The sequence below is a fragment of the Anoplopoma fimbria genome, chromosome 12 (assembly GCF_027596085.1).
Source record: "Anoplopoma fimbria isolate UVic2021 breed Golden Eagle Sablefish chromosome 12, Afim_UVic_2022, whole genome shotgun sequence".
Lineage (NCBI taxonomy): Eukaryota > Metazoa > Chordata > Actinopteri > Perciformes > Anoplopomatidae > Anoplopoma > Anoplopoma fimbria.
Window position 1 is genome coordinate 2,825,357 of NC_072460.1, and position 20,874 is coordinate 2,846,230.

A 20,874-nucleotide genomic window follows, 5' to 3' on the forward strand; every position below is an offset into this window, starting at 1 on the left:
TCTTTCCACTCTTTTGAGTCAAAATGTTTTCTTCATGTAGGGCTGGGTAAAAAAAAAAAAACCTGATGCTCTCCAAGTACATTACATTACATTACAGTCATTTTTAGTACAGACATAACGTTGTCCTTATTGAATGTTGGCACAGAATGCTTGCTCATTGTCATTTAATTAGATGATACCGAATGTGATTATATTCAGCAAAGTACAATATTGAAAAAAAATGATGAACAGGCACCACTATCAAACTTTCAACTGATACCCAGCCCTATACATATGTCAGCTATTTATTGTATGTACAAAATGTCTTTCTCAGTCACACTGTGTAACCTTCATGTCAGCATTAATCAGTGCTTTAAGCCTTTCTAAGTGCCACTTGGTCTCATTCATCTTCTGCTTTTTACAAAGAAATCTAATCTCAGGTGAAAAAGGTACGTCACATCCCAAACCTTAAGACTCACCATGTGTTATTTTTTTTTTAGCGCTGCAGTTTTTATTTTAATTCCCAAAACATTTTTAAATCCCTTTTTCGATTTTGGTTTGATGCAGCATTATGAAGTTATTTCGCGCACACAGACAAGGCTTCAAAGTCAAATAACATGTTGGAAAAGGTTTTATATAAAAGTCGTTTAATAATTTGCTGGGATGCAAAATATGATTGGTAAGTGGGGCAGTTAAAGTCGTATCCCCCAGTGGATTACTTTAGGACTTTTTGACCAGGGAGAGTACACTTGCAATAGTTTGACTTACTTGAAATGTTTTGTTGGATTACCAACAACAAATCAACTGCATCGAGTCGTGGCCTATGAAGTGTATATAGAGAAAAAGTAGAAGAAGAAAAGTAGAAAAGAAGAAGTAAGTCTTTTTGAGCAGTGTTTTGAGTGTGGGACATTGCTGGCCAATGATGGATGACATCTTCTTAGTGTGAAAAAGCGCTTTTTGATTTTTGTTCGTAACGGTATTACTGCATGTCATATATGTATGATGTTTAGGATTTTATCGAATTGTAAATAGAGCACTAATCAACTATAACATACTGTACAACCACACATGAAGACGTGCATGTCCAGAAGGTTTTACACTGTTCATAATGGTAATGAATGTACAAATAAACCTTTGTGATTGGACAGCGTAACTGAATAAACTGAAACGAAATATCGGCTCCTGTGGTGATACAAGCGCTTTATACACTAGTATATTTTAACATCTATATTTCTGTTTTAGGTCAAATCAGTGCAATGCTGTGCGTTCAAAACTCAAGGACAGTCATGTTAGAGCAGGGACAGAAGATTAACAGGTAAGAGAGCAGTTGTGTGTTAAGTTAAGTTAAGTTAAGCAGGCTGTGCTTGTTGTAGTCTTGGATCATCAGCTTTAATCACTAGTGTAGAGCATTTCAAAGGTTGGTTGTCAGAAAAACAACTGCAAAGAAAAAAACCGCATACAGACTGTTATATCTCTGTAGATATAATTTGGTTCCCTACTTAAGTTCCTGACCTTTAAACTCACTTTCCAGCCATCATCACTTTTGAAATCAAAACTCCCAGAATGCCATTTTTTTAAGCTAGGATGACTTTAAAACCACGTTTTGTCAGATAAGTGTTGTCTATTGCTGTATGCTGCATTCTTCAATAGAGCGCCAGTTCCTCCCAGTGACCAGTAGAGGTCACACATGAGCTTCCTCTTTAAACCACATTAACAACAATCTGGTCTGTCCTTGATATTTTACATGTTTTCCTTAGTTTGGACAAAGTGCCTTCGTTCCACTTAAGGGAAATCCTAATTCTGCAGCATACAATCTTTTTTTTGCCAACTTTATGGTGACAGCTTTAGGAGGCCCTCACCCGTTTCATGTGATAGTAACCCCAGTGCACGAAGCAAACCAAGAAATGTGTTTTTCTTTTTGTGAAAAGTCTTCCTTGAAGGCTGATAGCTTTGGAATGAGATGTTAAACTCTCACATATGAGTGTAGTAATCTAGCATCTACATACTTTTGGCCATGTAATGTATTTATCAAAATGTGTCAGTGATTTTTCAGAACCACTCTGTTAAGCCTTGATATTACTCATATTCCCAGTTCCAGCTGAAATATCTTTCTGCCTTGTTGTCTGATTATTATTATTATTATTTTATTATTATTATTATTATAGTCTTTTTTTGTAATTGTGGTAAAGCAAAATCAGATATGCGTCACATGCTGTCTGATCATATAGTTTAGAGTTTCGAGCACATTTCAGATACTAAAGTGGTTAAAATTCAAAAACCACTGCGGCTTCTAACAATCAATGGGGTCTTTTAAAAACGTTGAGAGTACAGATCTACTTAAAGATAGTTTAGTAAAGTTAATATCTCATGCACTGTAAGATGTTAAGTACCAGCTGTAATGAGTCCATAGAGACAAGAAGGCAATATTAAACACACAGCATAGACGGGAAATGTTCAAAGCCTCTTCTCGCGCAACAAGTTACTGCTGGTCTTATTCAGATACATTTTTATCATTTTAGCAGTATAATGATATTGCCTTGGGTGTGCTTGTGCTGCCATGGTTTTGATGAGCCAATAATTATTCTCCCCGTGTGTTTGTCTTCTCTGCACACAATTATACAGAACAGCATCAAAGAGGATTATAAGAGGTCTGTTTTTAAGCTCCAAAAAACACCGGAACACTTTCCATAATTCAACTCTATGCATCTTTGATTAGACCCTCCCTGTAACGCAGTCATTCCAGTAAAAAGCCCAACCTCAGATAACCCTGATGACATCATCATGTGTAGGTAGGTGAAGAGCTTTTATGTTGGCAGCATAAAATGTTATTTTTTCTCAAGAAAGAGACAGAAATGAAGGACTATCTTGCTATTTAATTTGATGTGCATTACTATTTTAGTATTTTTTTTAGTTTATGGTGTTTTTTCATTTATTATATTTACGATTTTAACCTTTCAAAAGACTTAGAATCTCTGTTGAAACAGTAGATTGATTGAGATGATTGCATTCATGTGCAGTTGTATATACGGGAAGAAATCTGTCCCATAATTAGCTGTAGTTGGTGAATGCAATTTTTTTGCAGGGGATTCTTAAGGGAGATTTAATTATCCAGACAGCACACTTTATTTCTATCGATTCAATTATATTAATTTTACAATCATGCTGTACTTTCCCTCATTTACTTTGACCTATAGTTTTCCATTTTCTAATGCAATTTTAATACCTCACTCTCTTCTAGCCCTACACTTTCATCCATCCTCCCTCACTCCTCTTTCCTCCCCCTCTTCATGTACTCGTCTTACATCTATCTCTGTCTTGACTGCAGCAATGCAGTCCCCTGAAAAAAAAAGAAGCAGTTGTGTTGGAGAAAACCAATTATGTGACCTATAATGCTGATGCATTTTGATGGTGTCAAATAAAAAGGTCTTTGAATATTAACCAAAAGCATTTGAAGGCGTGCATAACCCTGGTCTTGTGCGTGTGATGACGTACATTAGGAAATAAAGCTAAGAGGGGTGGAGCGACTCTTCACTTATGGTTGATTGTTCGTACATTTCACAAACAATTAAATGAAATGTGCAAAAACAGCTTGTATGGATGAGGGAATACCCCGTCACATCAAAGAGGAGATTGCCCCCAAACGTGTTATATCCTGCATAATGAGTGTGCTTCAGAACCCCCCCCACATTCTCCGCCCAAAAACTGACTATTACATTATTTACGAAGTGGGGATGTGCACTGTGCTGAAATTCTGTTAAGAGTCAGCTGCTGCCTGCATGCTAGGTCCATTACGGTATTCCTCAGTTATCTAGCAGTGGAGCAGAGGAGCCTGAGGGATGCGGAGATAGAGAAGAGGGAGAGGACAAGGGAAGCACGGATTTCTGCAAATCCAGACTTTAGAGGCAGCCTTATTTGAACCACAGTAGAGGTACAGTATCAACCATTATTTCTTTCTTTTCAGCCTCTTTCTCTAAAGCATGTACGTCATCTGGGAATCACTTCAGTGATAAGTACAGATTTCTTCCACAGGAGCTTTTGTCGTGTCTCCATCATGTTGAGGAAGGGCTCAGAGCTGCTGAGGGGAGACAGAGAGGTCCTCCTGAATCTGGACTACGAGGCTGAAGCACAAACCACAGACGGCTATGGGAGTCTGCAGAACGGGAGCTTCATCCCACCTAGATGTGTAAGCAGTGTTTTACGTTTTACCTATACTCCTGCAGTAGGTTTTTTCTTTCATGTAGGAATCACGTAGATATGGAAAAAATGACTGCACAGTCACAAAGCAGCCATAAGCCTGCTGCTTTGCTCATCCCTTCACCCCTCACTGACTTCTCTGAGATGTTGCAGTAAATCTGAAAATCCACAGGAGTACATTGTGATATGATGCACTGAAAGATAGTTCTCAATCAGACTGTAAGATCATCAGTGATCATTTTCTGACTCATCTGCCTGGATTCATTATTGCAAAGTGGAGGCTTTTACGATGCTGAGTAATGGCACTGGATCTTATGGGTTAAACCTCATTGAGAGCAAATTAACCATTCATATAGAGAACAAAGGACTTGCACACAGGAACATACACAGTAAATAGTCTGTTTTTGCCAGCACTGTCCCTTGTTTTGAATTCATTTCAATTTGATAATAACTGAGCTGTTTGGATGCTTCTAGTTTGCAGCCGCAGCTGTTGACGATATGGGTGGTGATGATCCCATGTATAGTCACTTCAACACAAGAAGTAACCAGCCAGTTCCACAGCTGGGGAATTACTTCAGAGATGGAAGAACCAAAATCGGTAGGTAGCATCAGCAGCTCGCATTGTATTCGTTGTCACAAGCTCACTGATGGATGACAGAGTCGGTCCTTCATCTAACCTTTTGAACCGTCCTTTGTTGATCTGGGTTCAGACTTTGTTCTGGTGTGGGAGGTCCGCTCGCTGCGGAAACGACGAGGGAAGGGGAAGAACCAGGCGACCGCTGAGGAGGGGGAAGCTGCTCCCACAGAGGAGAACAGCAGGTCTGACCGAAGGAGGGCAAAGCTGGCACAGTGGAGGGAGAAGTTTGTTCAGAATCTGGAGAGTGCTGGATTGCTCATGGAAAAGGTACTGTCAGATTAAAGATCATCATCTCATTAATACGTCTACTCATTATTTGTGTTGGCTTATTAATTAACAACTTGTCTATGTTGTCTCTCCTCTTTAGGAGGAAACAGCGAATGAAAAGAAAACAATACATTTTCTGAAACTTAGCGCTCCTTGGGATGTTATGCTGTACTACGCTGAGGAACTCTGTCTGAGGGCCCCATTGCAGGTTAGTGCAGCTGTTTAAGAACAAATAAGTCAAATTTGAAGTTATTATCCTTAAAATGTTTATGGACGGCACTGTTGGTCAGTCCAGCAGTCCATTGGTCAATCCAGACTGACATTTCCCAACAACTATTAGATGCAATTCAATTGTACAGACATTCAAGAAGCTGATCCTCTGAACCTCCATCTAGTGCAACAAGCTGGTCAAAGTTATCATTTTTCCTGTGAAATATTTCAATATGTACAAGATGAATTGCTATAGAATTTTGTACAGAATTTCATGGTTCTTAGACGTTATATCCTACTGACTTTAGTGATCACTTGACTCAACCACGAGGTTGTCATTTTTTGATTTTGGACTATTAGATGGCTTGCCACAAAATCTGGAACACATATTTGTCCTTTACTTTGGTTTATGACCAAATATCTGCAAAACTAATCACATTTCCATCAGCCTCAGGCGTATATATGTGTATAAAGTGCTAATTTGTGGTCATTTGCATGCTAGAATGCTAAACTAAAATGGCACAAGGAACTGACAGGAATAAATGCATGCATGTACTGGACATGATGGACGCCATTATTGACTGTTTTTTGGGTTTTAAAACTGAAACTGAATCCTCTTAGCCTGCTGTTTGTTTGTCTGTGTCGTAAACACATACAAGTTGCTATTTTTCTGTTCCATTACTGACGGAGTAGCTGCTGGTGTGTTTACTTCCCCAAATGGTTGATTTCGACATTTTAACAAAACTCTGGGACCTCTATCAGCAAACTGTGCTTACCGTTAACCACCAGTAACCACAGGTGTCACCAAATAGACTGACATTTTTAAGATTGTAACTTTATAAAGAGAATATATACATAAATGTTCTTCATACTGAATTGCTGTGTGTCTGACCTCCAGGCACAGCAAAACCTGGACTTGAACACATCTGCTCAGGTTCTGAAAAGACTATGCATACCTAATGTAATGATGGAGTCAGTGCCAAACAGGCCGCTGGACTATTACACATGTGCCTTTCGCAAGTCAAAGATGAACAGGTGAGCTCTATTTAACAATGATAAATATTAGGATTGGTATGATGTTATCACAGTATATAAAAGTATATTTTGGCTGAATGAGGTCTCTCTTCTACAGGTTCCTTGGCTGCGACAACCATGAGGCCTACTTCACTAATACACAGAGACACCGAGTTGTGCGTAACAGGAATTCTTCTACAGTTCATGTAATCAGTGAAATTATTCTCTAATGGAGTGAGAGTTTGTGTGTTATTTCAGGTGTATGAGATTCTTGCCAGGACGGTGTACGGCAAAAGGACGAAGGCTGAGGTTGGTGTGGACAGACTGGTAAATGAAGGAGTGTACTCAGCAGCTTTCCCGCTGCACGAGGTCAGAGATTATTTATCTGTTCTTTCATTCGGATGAAAAGCTTGTGCTGTGTTCCCTCTCTAATCAACAGGTTTTGTCTTCTCACAGGGCCCCTTTCAGCTTCCAAAGCATGAGATCCGTCCTGACGAGCTGAACCAGAGGCAGATTCTTTACCACTACTGGGCCCGCTGGTGTAAATGGTACAAGTACCAACCTCTGGACCACATCAGGGAGTACTTTGGAGAGAAGATTGCACTGTACTTTGCCTGGCTGGGTAAATATAAATTTGTATTCAGACACATTATGTTCAGTAGGAGAAATTAGTATCAGATGGGGGACGTACTTACATTTGCATCTCATGGTACTCATCAGCAGATGGCGTTTTTTGAATGGCTCAGTGAAGTATGGACACATAATAGAGGTAGTTGAATATGATGAAGACATTGAGATGTAATTGAAAGGTTTAGAAAACTTAGTATGTCTTTCTTAACTCAGAATAAATATTTATATCAACAAATCTTAACTCATAAATACTGGCAGTTAATTTATGCTTTCGTGAATCTGTGATTAATCAATAATGCAACAATGTTACAAACTGTGTAACACATCAGTCCACGCTACACCTGCCTGGTAGATTTATCTAGGAGAAATCCATCTGGTGTACATTTTAAATGTGGGTATTTGCTATGAGAAGTAAAATACATGATATTTGAACACAGAGAACGGTGTAGAATACGCAAGGTTACACATTGTCAACAGAAAATGAAACGAAAAGCTTGAGACAATAGAACAATCTCCTCAGAATAAAGCGTGTCTTTTGCGACGCCTACCCGACATCTTCGTCAAGGACATTCCAGCATCAAACAGCAATGTAATTGCACATCTCTGCATCAGCCGAGAGCTGCAGTCTAATGGAGCTTTATGTCTCTGCAGGTTTCTACACAGCCTGGCTGCTGCCGGCGGCTGTGGTTGGAACCCTGGTCTTTGTGTCTGGAGTCATGTCCATGGGTCAAAACACACCAGCGTGAGTCCACTCACTACACAGAAACTACATTACCTGCATCACACAAATAAACCAGAAGGAGCAATGCGGAGTTGATTTAGATGATATATCATGTTATTTTGGTCAAATCTTATTTTTAGATATACTTTGCGAGCCACTGTTTGTCTTTTTTTAAATGAAATTCAATGTGGCAATAATGAGTCAATCCTTTAATTGTCACTTGTTGGTTGTGAAACAAAACTGTTAATAATTTAACAGTAATTTACGTGCTGGAACTATTTAATGGAAAATAACAGCGGGGGACAGTGACTTCCTGGAGTGGGGCTGCCAGGTTTGGTACCATCATGCCTGTACAGAGACCTATTCCAACAATTTTGCTTAAAGACATGGTATCCAGCACCACTGCCATAGTGCAGCTTCGTACTTAACTCACAGACTCAAGATTCTTCAATGGATACTGGAATCGTGCAGAAATTCTAACTCTACTTACACTCTTCCTCCAAAATGATGTAAAGCTGGCATAGTTTTAGATACAAATATTACAAAACATCAAAGCAGAGTCGGCCCTTTATGAAAACAAACCTCATAATTATTCAATCCTCATGGGTATGTCCGTGCCCAAATTCTTATTCATTATTTATCACCGCAGTGGCCTCTACTCTCCTTCCACAGCATTGTGGAACACACTCTTAAGAGTGTTTGTACCAATATATTGCTTCACCAATCGTTTTGTGTTAACCACTCTCTTTCTACGGCATCCTGTTGGTTTCAGCGATAGAAAATTGATCCTGCTATAAGGTAACGAGTGAGGTTAGAGAGAACGGAAGGCAGGTCAATATCTCAGGATAGAAGACAACCAATATCTCAGATTAATGAGGTTCATTAGTTCAGACTATAGATTCAAGCCCTGATTAGTGTAGAATGGATGGAGAGCAGTCTGCAGAAACAAACTGCAGCCATCTCATGTGATAATAAACTATTAGTGCAGAATGATAATCTCCCCATGACATAAATAAGTAAGAAAGACGTTTCTCGTTGAGCCCCAGGCTTTATTTTTGCAGCATGTGGGTAGTCGTGGTTGCAGTAACTCACGGACAACTGCAATAAGTCAAAGTGCAGTTGCTCTGCTGCCCGGCAGCGAGCTCGGAGACTGATTTCTACACCTTCCATCTGTACTTTTTTCTCACTCAGTCAATATGCCCTGGCAAAATAAATCACAGTTAATTCACCCAATCTCTTAGTTATCACATTGATAACTACAAGCATAGTTTCTGTCAAATGTGCGCGGCCAACAGATGCATCAGAATCTGAAAAGCAGTCCTCGTTGAATGCTATAAAATGTGATTTCTATGTTTAAATTAATCTGTGTCTATGTGTCAACAGTAAGGACATCTGTACCAGCGGATCTAGTTACCTGATGTGTCCTCTCTGTAATACATGCAAGGAGTGGAACATGTCTGATATCTGCACCATGGCCAAGGTAAAGAACTTTAAAACCTTTCGCTAACCCTTTTTTTTTAAATTATTATAATGCAAAAAGACTTGGGGCTGATGTGCTTTCTGCATTGCAGTTGGGCTACTTATTTGACCACCCTGGTACGGTCCTCTTCAGTGTGTTCATGTCCTTCTGGGCCGTAACCTTCCTGGAGTACTGGAAGCGAAAGATGGCCACCCTGGCCCATCACTGGGACTGCATGGACTTCCATGAAGAAGAGGTCTCACAATCCTTCCTTTCTTGTTTGCTTTCAATACGAGTATGACCATGCTGGTCTCATAAACTTTATGGTTCTTAGGTAGGTCATGATTCAGGGGCTAGCAATCCCAACAGAGTCCAACTGCAGACCCTTAAGGGCCAGTGGGTTTTATCGCCTGAAAATTGTGTGTTTCTGTAATCTCAGAATTAGCCGTTTATATCTACATACGCACCACCATGTTTCTACAAGCTCACAACGAACAAACCAAACACTGGCTCTTTGGCATTGGCCACCGTAGTTCTCCTACTTGTTTGGCACATTGGCGTTTCAGTTGGTTGCAATCTGCAACCTCACCGCTAGATGCCACCAAATCCTACACGCTGGCCCCTTTAGGTCCATGGGAATGTTTTACATAGAATTTACAATACTGTTACCTTCCCATCCTGAGTAAACAGGATTAAACAACATATTAAAACATTTTCTGCTGTTATGTAAATGAAGTTATGTGCGTCGCCTCTGGAGAACCTGCTGTACTCTGTACCCATTGAGTCCCTAGACCTGAACCTGCAGCTAGATCGTTCTCATTAAAACAGCAAAGAGTGTGTCCATTGATGCTGATGTCATTACTGCGTTCCCTCAGGAGCGTCCTCGTCCAGAGTTTGCAGCCATGGCCCCGACTATGGAGCAAAACCCAGTGACTGGGGTGAAAGAGCCCTACTTTCCAGAGAAGACCAGGTTGTCCCGGATGTTTACTGGATCCATGGTCATCATTATGATGGTCAGACACTGTTTACATGTGGTTTAAAGGCAGATGCAGCAGTTTTTTTAATTAAGTATTTGGGTTAAGAGAACATTCTTTCCTTATGTAATATATTGGATTCTCAGATTGGCAAATCAATAACACCAACCCCTAATCTGATGAAAACATTGCAGTTCGTTTTTTTACTGTGATTAATTACTCCTGTTATTTTCTATGGACATAATCTCTTATCAAGTCAAACAATCATTGCCATTATGCAGGGAAGAATCTCAGTGCCTTTTCAGCTCTTACTTTTGTGATCCTGAAGAGAAAGAGAGGTGGAGTTCACACCTGTTTGCTTTCAGCTGAATCCTGCAGTGGTAACTGAACCTTTCTCTAATAATGAATCCAGGTCATTTGCCCACAGGGCTGGATTTGATCTGATAATCTAAGCCATGCACATTATGTTCAGTCTCAGGATTAACTTGTTCTTGGGCAGGGATGAGGATCATTTTTCCCAACCCTTATACTGACAATGATGATTGAGGTGGAAGATGAAAAACGCTACCATGGTATCAGCTCTGTTAAGGCACACTGCATAGAATAGTATCTATGACCACTTACCGGTATCTGGAAAAATCATCCAAATATGAGATGTGGTGTAGATGATGATGGCTCGACCCATTTGGCTGTGATAGTCTGCAATATAATTTGTAGCAGCAATCTCACAAAGAACTATGACACTGAGATACTGTTGTTCAAAAGTTCAGAATATCTCTTTGTTGTGCGTTTCTTCACAAAATCCACCAACTGTGATGTTTTTCACCCAATGTCCCTGTTTCTTCCCTCTCAGCTGTGCGTGGTGATGATTTTCCTGGTGACGGTGGTCATGTGCCGTGGTATTATCAGCTTGATGTTGTTCCGCACCGGGAGCCCCGTCCTGGTTACCGAGGTAAATCAGAGTTGCACAAGGCATCTTCATTGATGGATGTGTGGATTTTTTTTTAAAGCAATGTAATGACTACATACACTACAGGTGTACACCAGCTCATTCAACATCTCTGTGTGTCAGTATATGTGTCTCTATGTGCATACTTTACATTCATACATGTGTATGATCTCCTCTCCAGGCAGGGACCATAGCCAACATCTCCAGCAGTATTGTGAATCTGGGCCTTATCCTGTTGATGGGCCAGGTCTACACTGCATTAGCTGAGCAGCTCACTAAATGGGGTAAGAATCAATACAGCTCTCCAGCACCTCACACCAGAATGCTCTATATTGATATCAGCCTCTCACTGGATCTCTACTAACTAAAATATGAGACTCCTCAAAGAGCAGATGATGTCTTGAATTTGATCCCATTATCTGGAGTAATAATAATAGAAGATTTTATTTGTATAGCACCTTTTATACAAGAAATGCAGTTAAAAGCCATAAAGGAAAATTGACTTAGAGTGAACATAAAAACGGGGTTAGAATGCCATAATGGAAAATAAGATGGAAAATGAAACAAACTTGAAAAAACAAGATAAAAATAAAATGAATTAGAATGCATAACGATAGGATGTTAACCATTAATCATGTTTAATTATTAATAGGCTCAGGACCCATATTAGCAGCATGCACATATACATCATCAAATGGTCTCCATTTTATTATGCTCTGTTCTTATCTCTTTTTTCCAAATCAGATTTGGAGTTTTTAATGTTCTAAGACAAAAACTGTCTACCAATAGGCGCCTAGGTCTGCTGAACTAACTTTGCCCAATTGACACAGACTCACCACCGGTCTTGAATAAACCAAAATAAGATTTTTTTTTAACTACCTCGGATTGTGTTTTTCTAGAGTGTAACCTTGCTGTGGGTCTTATCTGTGTCATGCATGACTCAAAGTGGCCCCGGGGTTAAAAGAAAACCTCTCTGTGGTGCTGTGGGGGTTATCAAGCACACCACAGTCTTTTTTTTCTCAAATCTATTGGCCAACCACTGACTCATTTAACTAAACAAGCTAGCACACAAACGATAGACAATTAAGAGCTGCAGGCCTGTAACAGGAAAGTAATTGATAGCTAGTTAAAGGCTTAGGTGAAGAGATAAACTATTCAGCCAGCTGATATCTATAGGAAGTGTGTGCATCCCCCAATTTAAATTCCCAAAATCCCATGTCACTTTAAAATATAGTGATGATTTTTCATGTCTTACCAGATGGTATTACTTTAGCTAGTCAGCTTACAGCTAAACACAACAAGAGTCAAGAAAGACAATCAAGGTTGTCATGTCTAAATTCTCAGAGTTCACCATGGTCACCATCATAGTTTAGCGTGTTAGCATGCTGACACTTTCTGAGCACAAAAAAAATAGGGATGTCAAAAATTCTTCACCTATCTGGTCATAAACTAGAGTACAATTTTGACTTGATGATGGCACCAGATGAACCAAAGGGGTTGACCAACATAGCAACTGACCAATAGTGCCATCCCATAAGCAACTCAACTACGGCGGCAAAAATAGTCAGATAAGTAAGGAATAAAATGAACCATTCAAAGCAAAAATTGCACAGAAATTAACCAAATCAAATATTATAATAATAATAATAATAATAATAATAATAATAATAATAATAATAATAATAATAATAATAATAATAATATACCAGCTCCGTTGAGACAGCTGTACAATAAACACATTTCTCAGGTGTTGTTGCCCGAACGCCACTAGAATTATGGCCACAAGATGTTGTAATACATCGCATTTGCAGTTTAAATGATTATTGGATTCGTTGTCATCTCTCTCTATGAGACACGGTAAAATAAACTTAATGGGTCAATTAGAATATGCCCAGCTCAAATGAATGGCTGTCTGATATGGTTTACTGTGCACTGAGTTGCTGTGTCCACTTCACATCATTTGCCTCATTAGAGGATTATTCCAGTTTATTTCTTGGTTTGTTTTTACATAGAGTTGTCTATTGTTTCTGTAAGTTAAGATACCAATATATTCACCAAGTTCCATGACAACATTAGCATTCAGATGACCTGACGGGTTTTATGCGAACCCCTTGCTCGGCAAACTTATGTGGAACAGAAAACAGAGGCTTTACTCTAATGTTTTGTGCCCTTGTTTTTCTCTATTGCAGAGATGCACAGAACACAAACCCAGTATGACAATGCCTTCATCTTCAAGGTGTTCATCTTTCAGTTTGTCAACTTCTACTCGTCGCCCTTCTATGTGGCTTTCTTTAAAGGAAGGTGAGACACAAGTCAGTTCCAACAGACACACAGGAAATATTAATAAATCAAGAACGGATTTTAACTCTCTTACTTCTCTGTGTGGGTAGGTTTGTTGGTTACCCCAGCAACTATGGGACCTTGTTTGGGATGAGAAATGAAGATGTGAGTCTATCATTTACCAATAAATGTCATACAAAGGGAGTATTGCACATTTTAATTATGTAAAAAATGACATATCTCTATTCATTTCTGTGTGTCTTCCAACTCTATTGCAGTGTGGTCCCGGAGGTTGCCTCATTGAATTGGCAGAGCAACTCTTCATCATCATGGTGGGAAAGCAACTCATCAACAACATTCAGGAGTTCATTATCCCGTATGTTATCCGTCCACAAGACTGATATGCCAGTCCTGGTTTCCTGAGAGATCAGACTTCTGTTATTTTACTGGAAATTGTTTTCTGTTGAACTTACAAGCCTCTTCGAGAAGAGGTTTCTCAGGCGTACAGGAGTACAATTTGGTGAATTTAAATTGTCAAAATGCAAATATAGTCATCAGCTTGAATTCATAAATAGTAAAAAGTGTGAAATAGAAATAAATAGAACAGATTAAAGTAGAATTAGCACAATAAGGGCACAAAGTCTAAAAAGGCTGCGTTCCAACACCCATATTTTTTTTTTTTTTACCAGCGTGACATTTTCATTGTTTTTTGAGGTGTTTCATCAGACAGCACCACATCCTGATTGCAGCTCTGTTTGTTGGGTGCAGTAAAGCTCATTGAGTTACCTCTGCAGCACTGGCACACTGTGTGGGCGTGTGTGTGAAACAGGGCAGAATCAGATTTCAGAGAGCTTTGGTAAATCAAAGAGTTACCTTCAGTTTGTATGGGCCTTCCAAAGAGAGAGCTATGAGGCTTTGTGATAAAGCTACTTGCCTGTGAAACAACAAATACATGATCGGAATCTGATAAGCGTGTGGCGGTCCACAGATTTCTTAGTGTTACTGCTTTCCTTACTTCAAATGTTCTTGGCCTACCTCCTTGCAAGTTGCTATCGTTAGTAATTCATAGGAAGTTCTATTTTGCACACCACTTCTTTTACATAAGCATGCGGTTGGCAGGGTGAAATCAAGGCCATATTTTCTCATATTGATCTTTATGCTGACAACCGCAACAGGGAAGTCTTATGTGCAGCAGCTGTAAGATTGATTGAAGCAGAGTGTGTGAGTTGGCAGCTCTTCTGCCAACTCACACAGTTCTTGAATTTGTTTTGCTGTACTGTAGCTGAGTCCCAATACAAGGCCTCAATCCTTTGAGGAACAGATTTGTCCTATTTATGAGCCACTGGCAAGGCTTAATCGAAAGGCGCCCTTTGGGTGGCGGGCATCTGCCTCTGGGGATCAGCGCACATGTTTCCAGACGCATTTTCTTGCTCATATCTCAGAAAATGGCTGCCACTGATGAGATGAAAGGGGCATGTTTAAGTGAAACCTGCTTTGCACCCAACTTGTATATACCATAAAAGATTGCCTGTGTGCTATAATATAGTTGGATTGAGCTAAAATGGCCATATGATACAGATTTTTGACACGTATGGAGAGTTTGAGTCAGATTTACAGCAGAGCCTGAATTAATTACCAAGATTCCAGTTGCAAAGCCACAATAGAACCGTCTGCAACTGCTTTTGAAGGTTTGAGCCTCAGAGACTGGTTTACTTCAAATGTTTCCAGCTCTGAATAAATAAAAAATGAATGCTGCATCAACACAGAAAATAGGCTAACAGTTATCCATGTAATATAATATCTTTGATTTATAGTTACATTACAGGGTGTACAAAAGGATAACAGTAGAGACAAAAAATAATAAAAACTGTGTTCACAAAAATAAAAGGCATTTTAAACTAGAATAAGATAAAAGATCTGAATCAAAAGCTGTTTTGTAGATGTGCATGACCTCTGACCTCCATGTGATGACTATAAAAGTTCTACATTAACGCCATCGTCATGTTTATTTCATCTTTATTTGCTCTGACAGTAAAGTGAAGGCCTGGCACCAGAAAAAAACTTTGGCCAAGGTGCTGGGTGATAATGCCTCCCAAGAGCCTCGGCCCTGGGAGGAAGACTACCAGCTGGTCGAGTGTGAAGGCCTGTTCGAAGAGTACCTGGAGATGGGCAAGTATCAGCTGCTGTGTTCCAAGTACATGATGTCACTGCTATTAAAAATGTTTTTAAATGGTTATTATGAAAATATGTAAAAAAAAGAATGAAGAGGTTTAAATGGTCAGATTCATTGCTCTGCAGTGCTCCAGTTTGGGTTCATCACCATCTTCGTGGCAGCGTTCCCCCTCGCTCCGCTCTTCGCCCTCCTCAACAACTGGGTGGAAATCCGTCTGGACGCCCACAAGTTTGCGTGCGAGTATCGCCGGCCGGTGGCTGAGCGCGCCCAGAACATCGGAGTCTGGTTCAACATACTGGAAGCCCTGTCCCACCTGTCCGTCATCGCCAACGTGAGCCCATTGAAATTAACATCCACACCAGTCTGGACACTAATCTCTTTTCTACAACATCACCTTTTGTCGTTTTTCTCTTTGCCGCCCGCAGGCTTTCCTTATAGCCTTCACATCTGATTTTTTACCTCGTCTGCTCTACCAGTTCAAGTTTGATAATGATCTCAATGGATACGTCAACTTCACCTTAGCATATGCCCCCATGAACTACACTAAGGACCCCATGTGCAGGTAAACTGTTGGCTGATTGTTTGAATGCATGTGTATCTAAGAGTGGGCAAACACTCTTCGGTTCAAAAGTCCATATTTTACCTCTCAAATATGTTTTGATTCATGTTATTTTTGCAAAATGCTGAAAAAGTAAAAAAAATGCCAAAAGTTTCAGATTTGATCTTGTTGATTACAGAGGATATTCGTACTGATGTTTAACACATAGTTCAGTTTGTTGTCATGTGCTGCTGCTGCATATCAGGCAAATTACACAGTACTTTCTGCAGAAACTCTGTTTTTTTGTTTTTTTTTAGATATAAAGCGTTCAGAGACAACAATGGAAACTTCTCACTGTTCTTCTGGGAGCTTCTTGCCATCAGACTTGGTTTTATCATTGCTTTCGAGGTATGAAGACAGCTGCTTTGTCACTATTTGCTACTCTGTTACCTTCTGCCGGTTTCAGTGATTTTAATGACCACATTTTAACCATTTTAATCTTTCACACTCATCCCTAGCCTCTGTTGTCCGCTGTTCCCAGGTGCATACTTGAACTTCTGGCAATTTATGTTTTAGTGTTTCCATCTTGTGTAATGCTGACCCTGCTCAGTAATTCATGTGTTATTTTGTTGTTGCTTGTTTGTTTGTTGTTTTTTACCATGTCTCCTTTCTCTTACACGTTTCACATTTTCTCTCTTCACCTTCTTCTCCAATATCCAATACTTTTCTCAGCATCAACTTTAGGCCCTGTCTCTCTTTCAAAGTTTATTCAGTTGCATCCATTTCAGCCTTGTCTGTCTCCATTTATCTAGCACTGTTCCAGACTGTGCACATCTCTGATTTGTTAAGCAATTCCTCCTTCTGCTGCTCATTTACATTCATGATTTTCAGAGTGCAACAGTAGAATAAACCTCAGTTTATAAATCCCTCAAACTTCCACACAGCCAGAGTAAAATGGTAAGGCCGTATGTTGTATTTTCCTTGTTAACAAATCACATAAAAAAAGATGTGCTTTTCAGCCTCCCTATTCTGTCGGTGGCACTCGGCTCATTTCTTTCTACAAAGTACATAAAGCTGTAAAGTTAAGTTTTAAATAAATTAAAAAACATTTTAAATGCTCCATTATTTCATAAAACAGTTGGGCACTGTAGTTTTTATGCAACAGTACTCAAACAAGAGGAAATAGTGCATTTGTCCGCAACAACTTTCAGCGCCGCATTCATACACATTTGGAGCGTAAGTGAGTGTTTATGGCAGCAAGACGGTGGATGTGGGATTGACTCAAACTAAAATGCAGCGGTGGCTCATTGATGTGATTTTAATAGTTTTTGGACAACAATGGAGCTCTATGGCACAGAGGAAGAAGATCTTAGATGTGAGGAGTGGTCTAACTGAAATTTATATATCAAAATACTGATTTCAAGGTCAACGTCACCCCCAACGCTCAAACACAAAGTGTTGTTTTCAACATCTTTTTTAACTTGTTTGACTTGCCTTATTCTTCTATCTGACGAGGAGTATAAATGTCTTGCTGTCTGCACCTCTTCCCTCCACCAGCATGTGGTGTTCTTCGTGCTGCGAGCCATCGACTGGATTGTGCCTGATGTCCCCGAATCCCTGGAGCTGAAGATCAAGAGGGAGCGCTACCTGGCCAAGCAGGCTCTGGCCGAAAACCAGGAGGCTCTTTTGGTGAGTCGAGGCCGAGGGGCCTCCCCTGCCACCGCAGGCACATCCAGCCCAGGTCAGTAGAGTGTGGGACACACACACACACACACACACACACACACACACACACACACACACACACACACACACACACACACACACACACACACACACACACACACACACACACACACACACAGTGTATCACACACTCATTCATAAAACCTGACACCCTAGTTCTGTATTTGAATATTTAGGGCAAGAGCCAGTTTAGACTCAAGATCAGGGGACCTCAAATTTTTTAATGAGAAGAAAAGATGAGGCTGTATTTGATAAGAATTACTCCAAGAGAATGAGAGCATTTAATGTATTGATGTGTGCAGAGATGATAGTAGTGAAAGTGATCAATGTACAATCATATCAAAGTCATCCTCCAACTTATGTAATGTATACAATAATAATAAATTCAAACAATAAGTTTACCCAAATCAAACTCAAACATATCTTCTCATTTGGCCCTGTATCTATCTAGCTACGCTTTTTTATTTGAGGTTTTCGGATATCTGCCTCTCAACCTGCCTCAAATCTGCTGCCACACAAATACAATGAGGGTGACCAGAATTTTTGACTTTTCTTTCCAGACAAAATGTCCTTGTTATTCCTGATAATACAGACTTTTTATAGTTATTAAATTAGATACTCATCTAGGTCCGTATTAGCTCTATGATACCTCACCTAAATATCACAATATTTAAATAAATACAATTTTGATGCTGATGGTCTGCACTATTTGGTAACAAACAGGTGATCAGTGAAACCAGCAGAGGTCACAGGCAGCGTTAAACCTGTCACTGTTGATTCTCATAAATAAATTCCAGATTTTAAAAGCTCACCCACCCGCGCACACACCTCCTCCGAGCATTTTTCAAAGCACCTGCGGCTCGACTAGCTGTTATAAACTCGCTACACTGCACGCAACATGATCATTAAAGGTAATCTGTGTGGGATCAGAGCCAAATATGTCAGATGAATACAATTACATCCATATAGCTTGTGGCCATATATTAAGATTTCCTCTATTAATGCTACTGCTCTTTTAAAGCATTATTTTCAGGCCGGAAGTAAACAGTCACAGTAGAACAGTTCAAACGCATACTTCAAGGATAGCAGCCTTGTTAGTGGAGAATACAGTCCCATAGAGTGTATTTTCATCCTCATCTGTGCATGTGTGTGTGTGTCCCTGTGCTCTGACCCCTGTTGTTGTCATGTGTCTCATGTAGTGTATGTTGCTGGAGGAGGGCAGGTGAGTACTACACAACACATGAGTAAATGGCATGCTTGAGAAGGATGTCATTATTTCAGTAACAACAGCAGAATGGATCAAATGAAAATGAACTTAAGTTTGTTACTCATTTACTTAATTTAATCATGCATTAAATCGTGAAAGCTACAACACACCTATTATAATTGCTCACCAAAACTCTGTTATCCATTGATGTGGGTGATACAGTTGTAATACGTAACATTATTAAAAGTGATGTCTAGCGCAGTTACCTCTGTTCCACTGTATTTCAACACAAACAACTCTTCAAATGGGTTTTTTGTTACAATTCTTGCTTGGAAATCATTCATTTTGACAGGAGGTGCTTTCCTTGTTTTATCACTGATAGCTAGATACAGTCTGTAAGGTTTTAACCTCTGTAAAGGTACCAAACCTGGCAACTCCCACAACAATATTTAGGGAGGCTACACACAGTCACTGTGCCCACCTGTTCATCAAAAAGTGTAAGCGCATAACTCCCCTATGCTATTAAGATTCAACATGTTAATTAGTGAGCTTAAGGCTAGCTGTTTTATTATTATAGTTACATTCTCAGCAAGAACACAAATTGTCATATTTTACTAAAGTGTTTTAAAACTCATATGTTTTTATTGAGTTTCACTATATAATAAAAAACAGTAGCTGCCAGCTGTAGCTTAGTAGCATGTTGCAACAAAGATTGTCTGTGTCTGTTTCCCCCCCCCCCTCTCCATTCCTCTTGCAGTAGTCAGTCTGACAGAACTAATTCTCTCCTCTGTCTCTCTGCTCCTTCCCCATTCCTTCTGGGCCCAAACCCAACTGCACCGCCTCCCCTGAAGCAAGCGACGCGTCCTTTGGAAACATGAGTTAGGACTCCAGTGCCAAAAACGAGTGATGTGAGGGGATGTTTGAGGAATAAAAGACACTCCTTCACATCTGGGATAACATGAGTGAACTAAGACCCTGAGTTGAAGACTGCCTCTGCACTGGGATCTTGTTTTCATCTCAGTCACTAATGTGCTTACCTCTGACAGACGTTGTGAGTAATAGTAGTAATTAAACTCACCTTTTCATCCGGAGAACACACAAGTTTTTTTATTTAGGCCTCTACAAATGTATCTTCACATGTTCCAAACTCGGTCCTTGATCTAAAAAAGGATCCACAGCTTTCTCATCCATACTGGGCCCCTAGCCTGAGAGAACAGCCAGAAAATGTGATTATACAGTTTGCTGATGCCCTGCCCCCAATTTGCTTTCTATTTTTTTATTATTTTGTCTTGGCCTAAATGTTAAAGTAATGCCTTAATATATGCTTAAATGAATATTGAAATTTATTTGGCCTGCATAGTTTGAGGTCTGAGGCTGAAATGCAACACTCAAAGTTACAGGCATAATATCTACCATAGTGAAGCCACAAGTATGCCAATAATTGAAGTCTTCGTGTTTCTAGTGGCTAACTGAATTGGCAGCATGAATTGTTTATGCTATCAGACTTCAAGTTATGTTTGTTCTAGTTAGAGTTTCACACTGACCTCAACCCGAGTATTAGTAGTATTACATTGATGCTATATGTTTTTAATGACATTAAAGAGTAACTTAAACCCTCTTAAAATGTTGTTTTTGCTGACCTCCAGTGGTTAAATGTCTCCCCTTGAAGTAGTTATGTACAGGTGTACTCCAGGACCCTGTCACATCACAGTTGGGTGTGGTTGCAGATTGGGAGTACAGCCAACCGCACCCGACTTACTCTTTAAAGGGGCACTCCTTACTAAGCCCTGGTGTGGGCCGAACTTCAAAAACACTGGCTCCCATCTTTAGTAAAAGTGTGGTTCATTTTCAGCATAGAAACTCTCGTAAGATATCAGGATCCTTTAGTAAATACTG

At 39.8% G+C, this 20,874-nt stretch overlaps 1 protein-coding gene across 1 annotated transcript; it reads left to right on the forward strand.

Moving 5' to 3' along the window:
• The first annotated feature begins 4,030 nt into the window (after nucleotides 1-4,030).
• Nucleotides 4,031-19,861, forward strand: ano11 (anoctamin 11). Its single transcript, XM_054609754.1, has 23 exons — nucleotides 4,031-4,171; nucleotides 4,648-4,771; nucleotides 4,884-5,077; nucleotides 5,178-5,285; nucleotides 6,186-6,322; nucleotides 6,420-6,477; nucleotides 6,560-6,670; nucleotides 6,758-6,923; nucleotides 7,583-7,673; nucleotides 9,036-9,132; nucleotides 9,224-9,367; nucleotides 9,987-10,124; nucleotides 10,939-11,037; nucleotides 11,216-11,318; nucleotides 13,224-13,335; nucleotides 13,425-13,479; nucleotides 13,593-13,690; nucleotides 15,347-15,483; nucleotides 15,613-15,818; nucleotides 15,913-16,049; nucleotides 16,343-16,433; nucleotides 17,583-17,766; nucleotides 19,830-19,861. Exons 1-23 carry the CDS (start codon nucleotides 4,031-4,033, stop codon nucleotides 19,859-19,861), a joined length of 2,763 nt encoding a protein of 920 aa, XP_054465729.1.
• The last annotated feature ends 1,013 nt before the right edge of the window (nucleotides 19,862-20,874 follow it).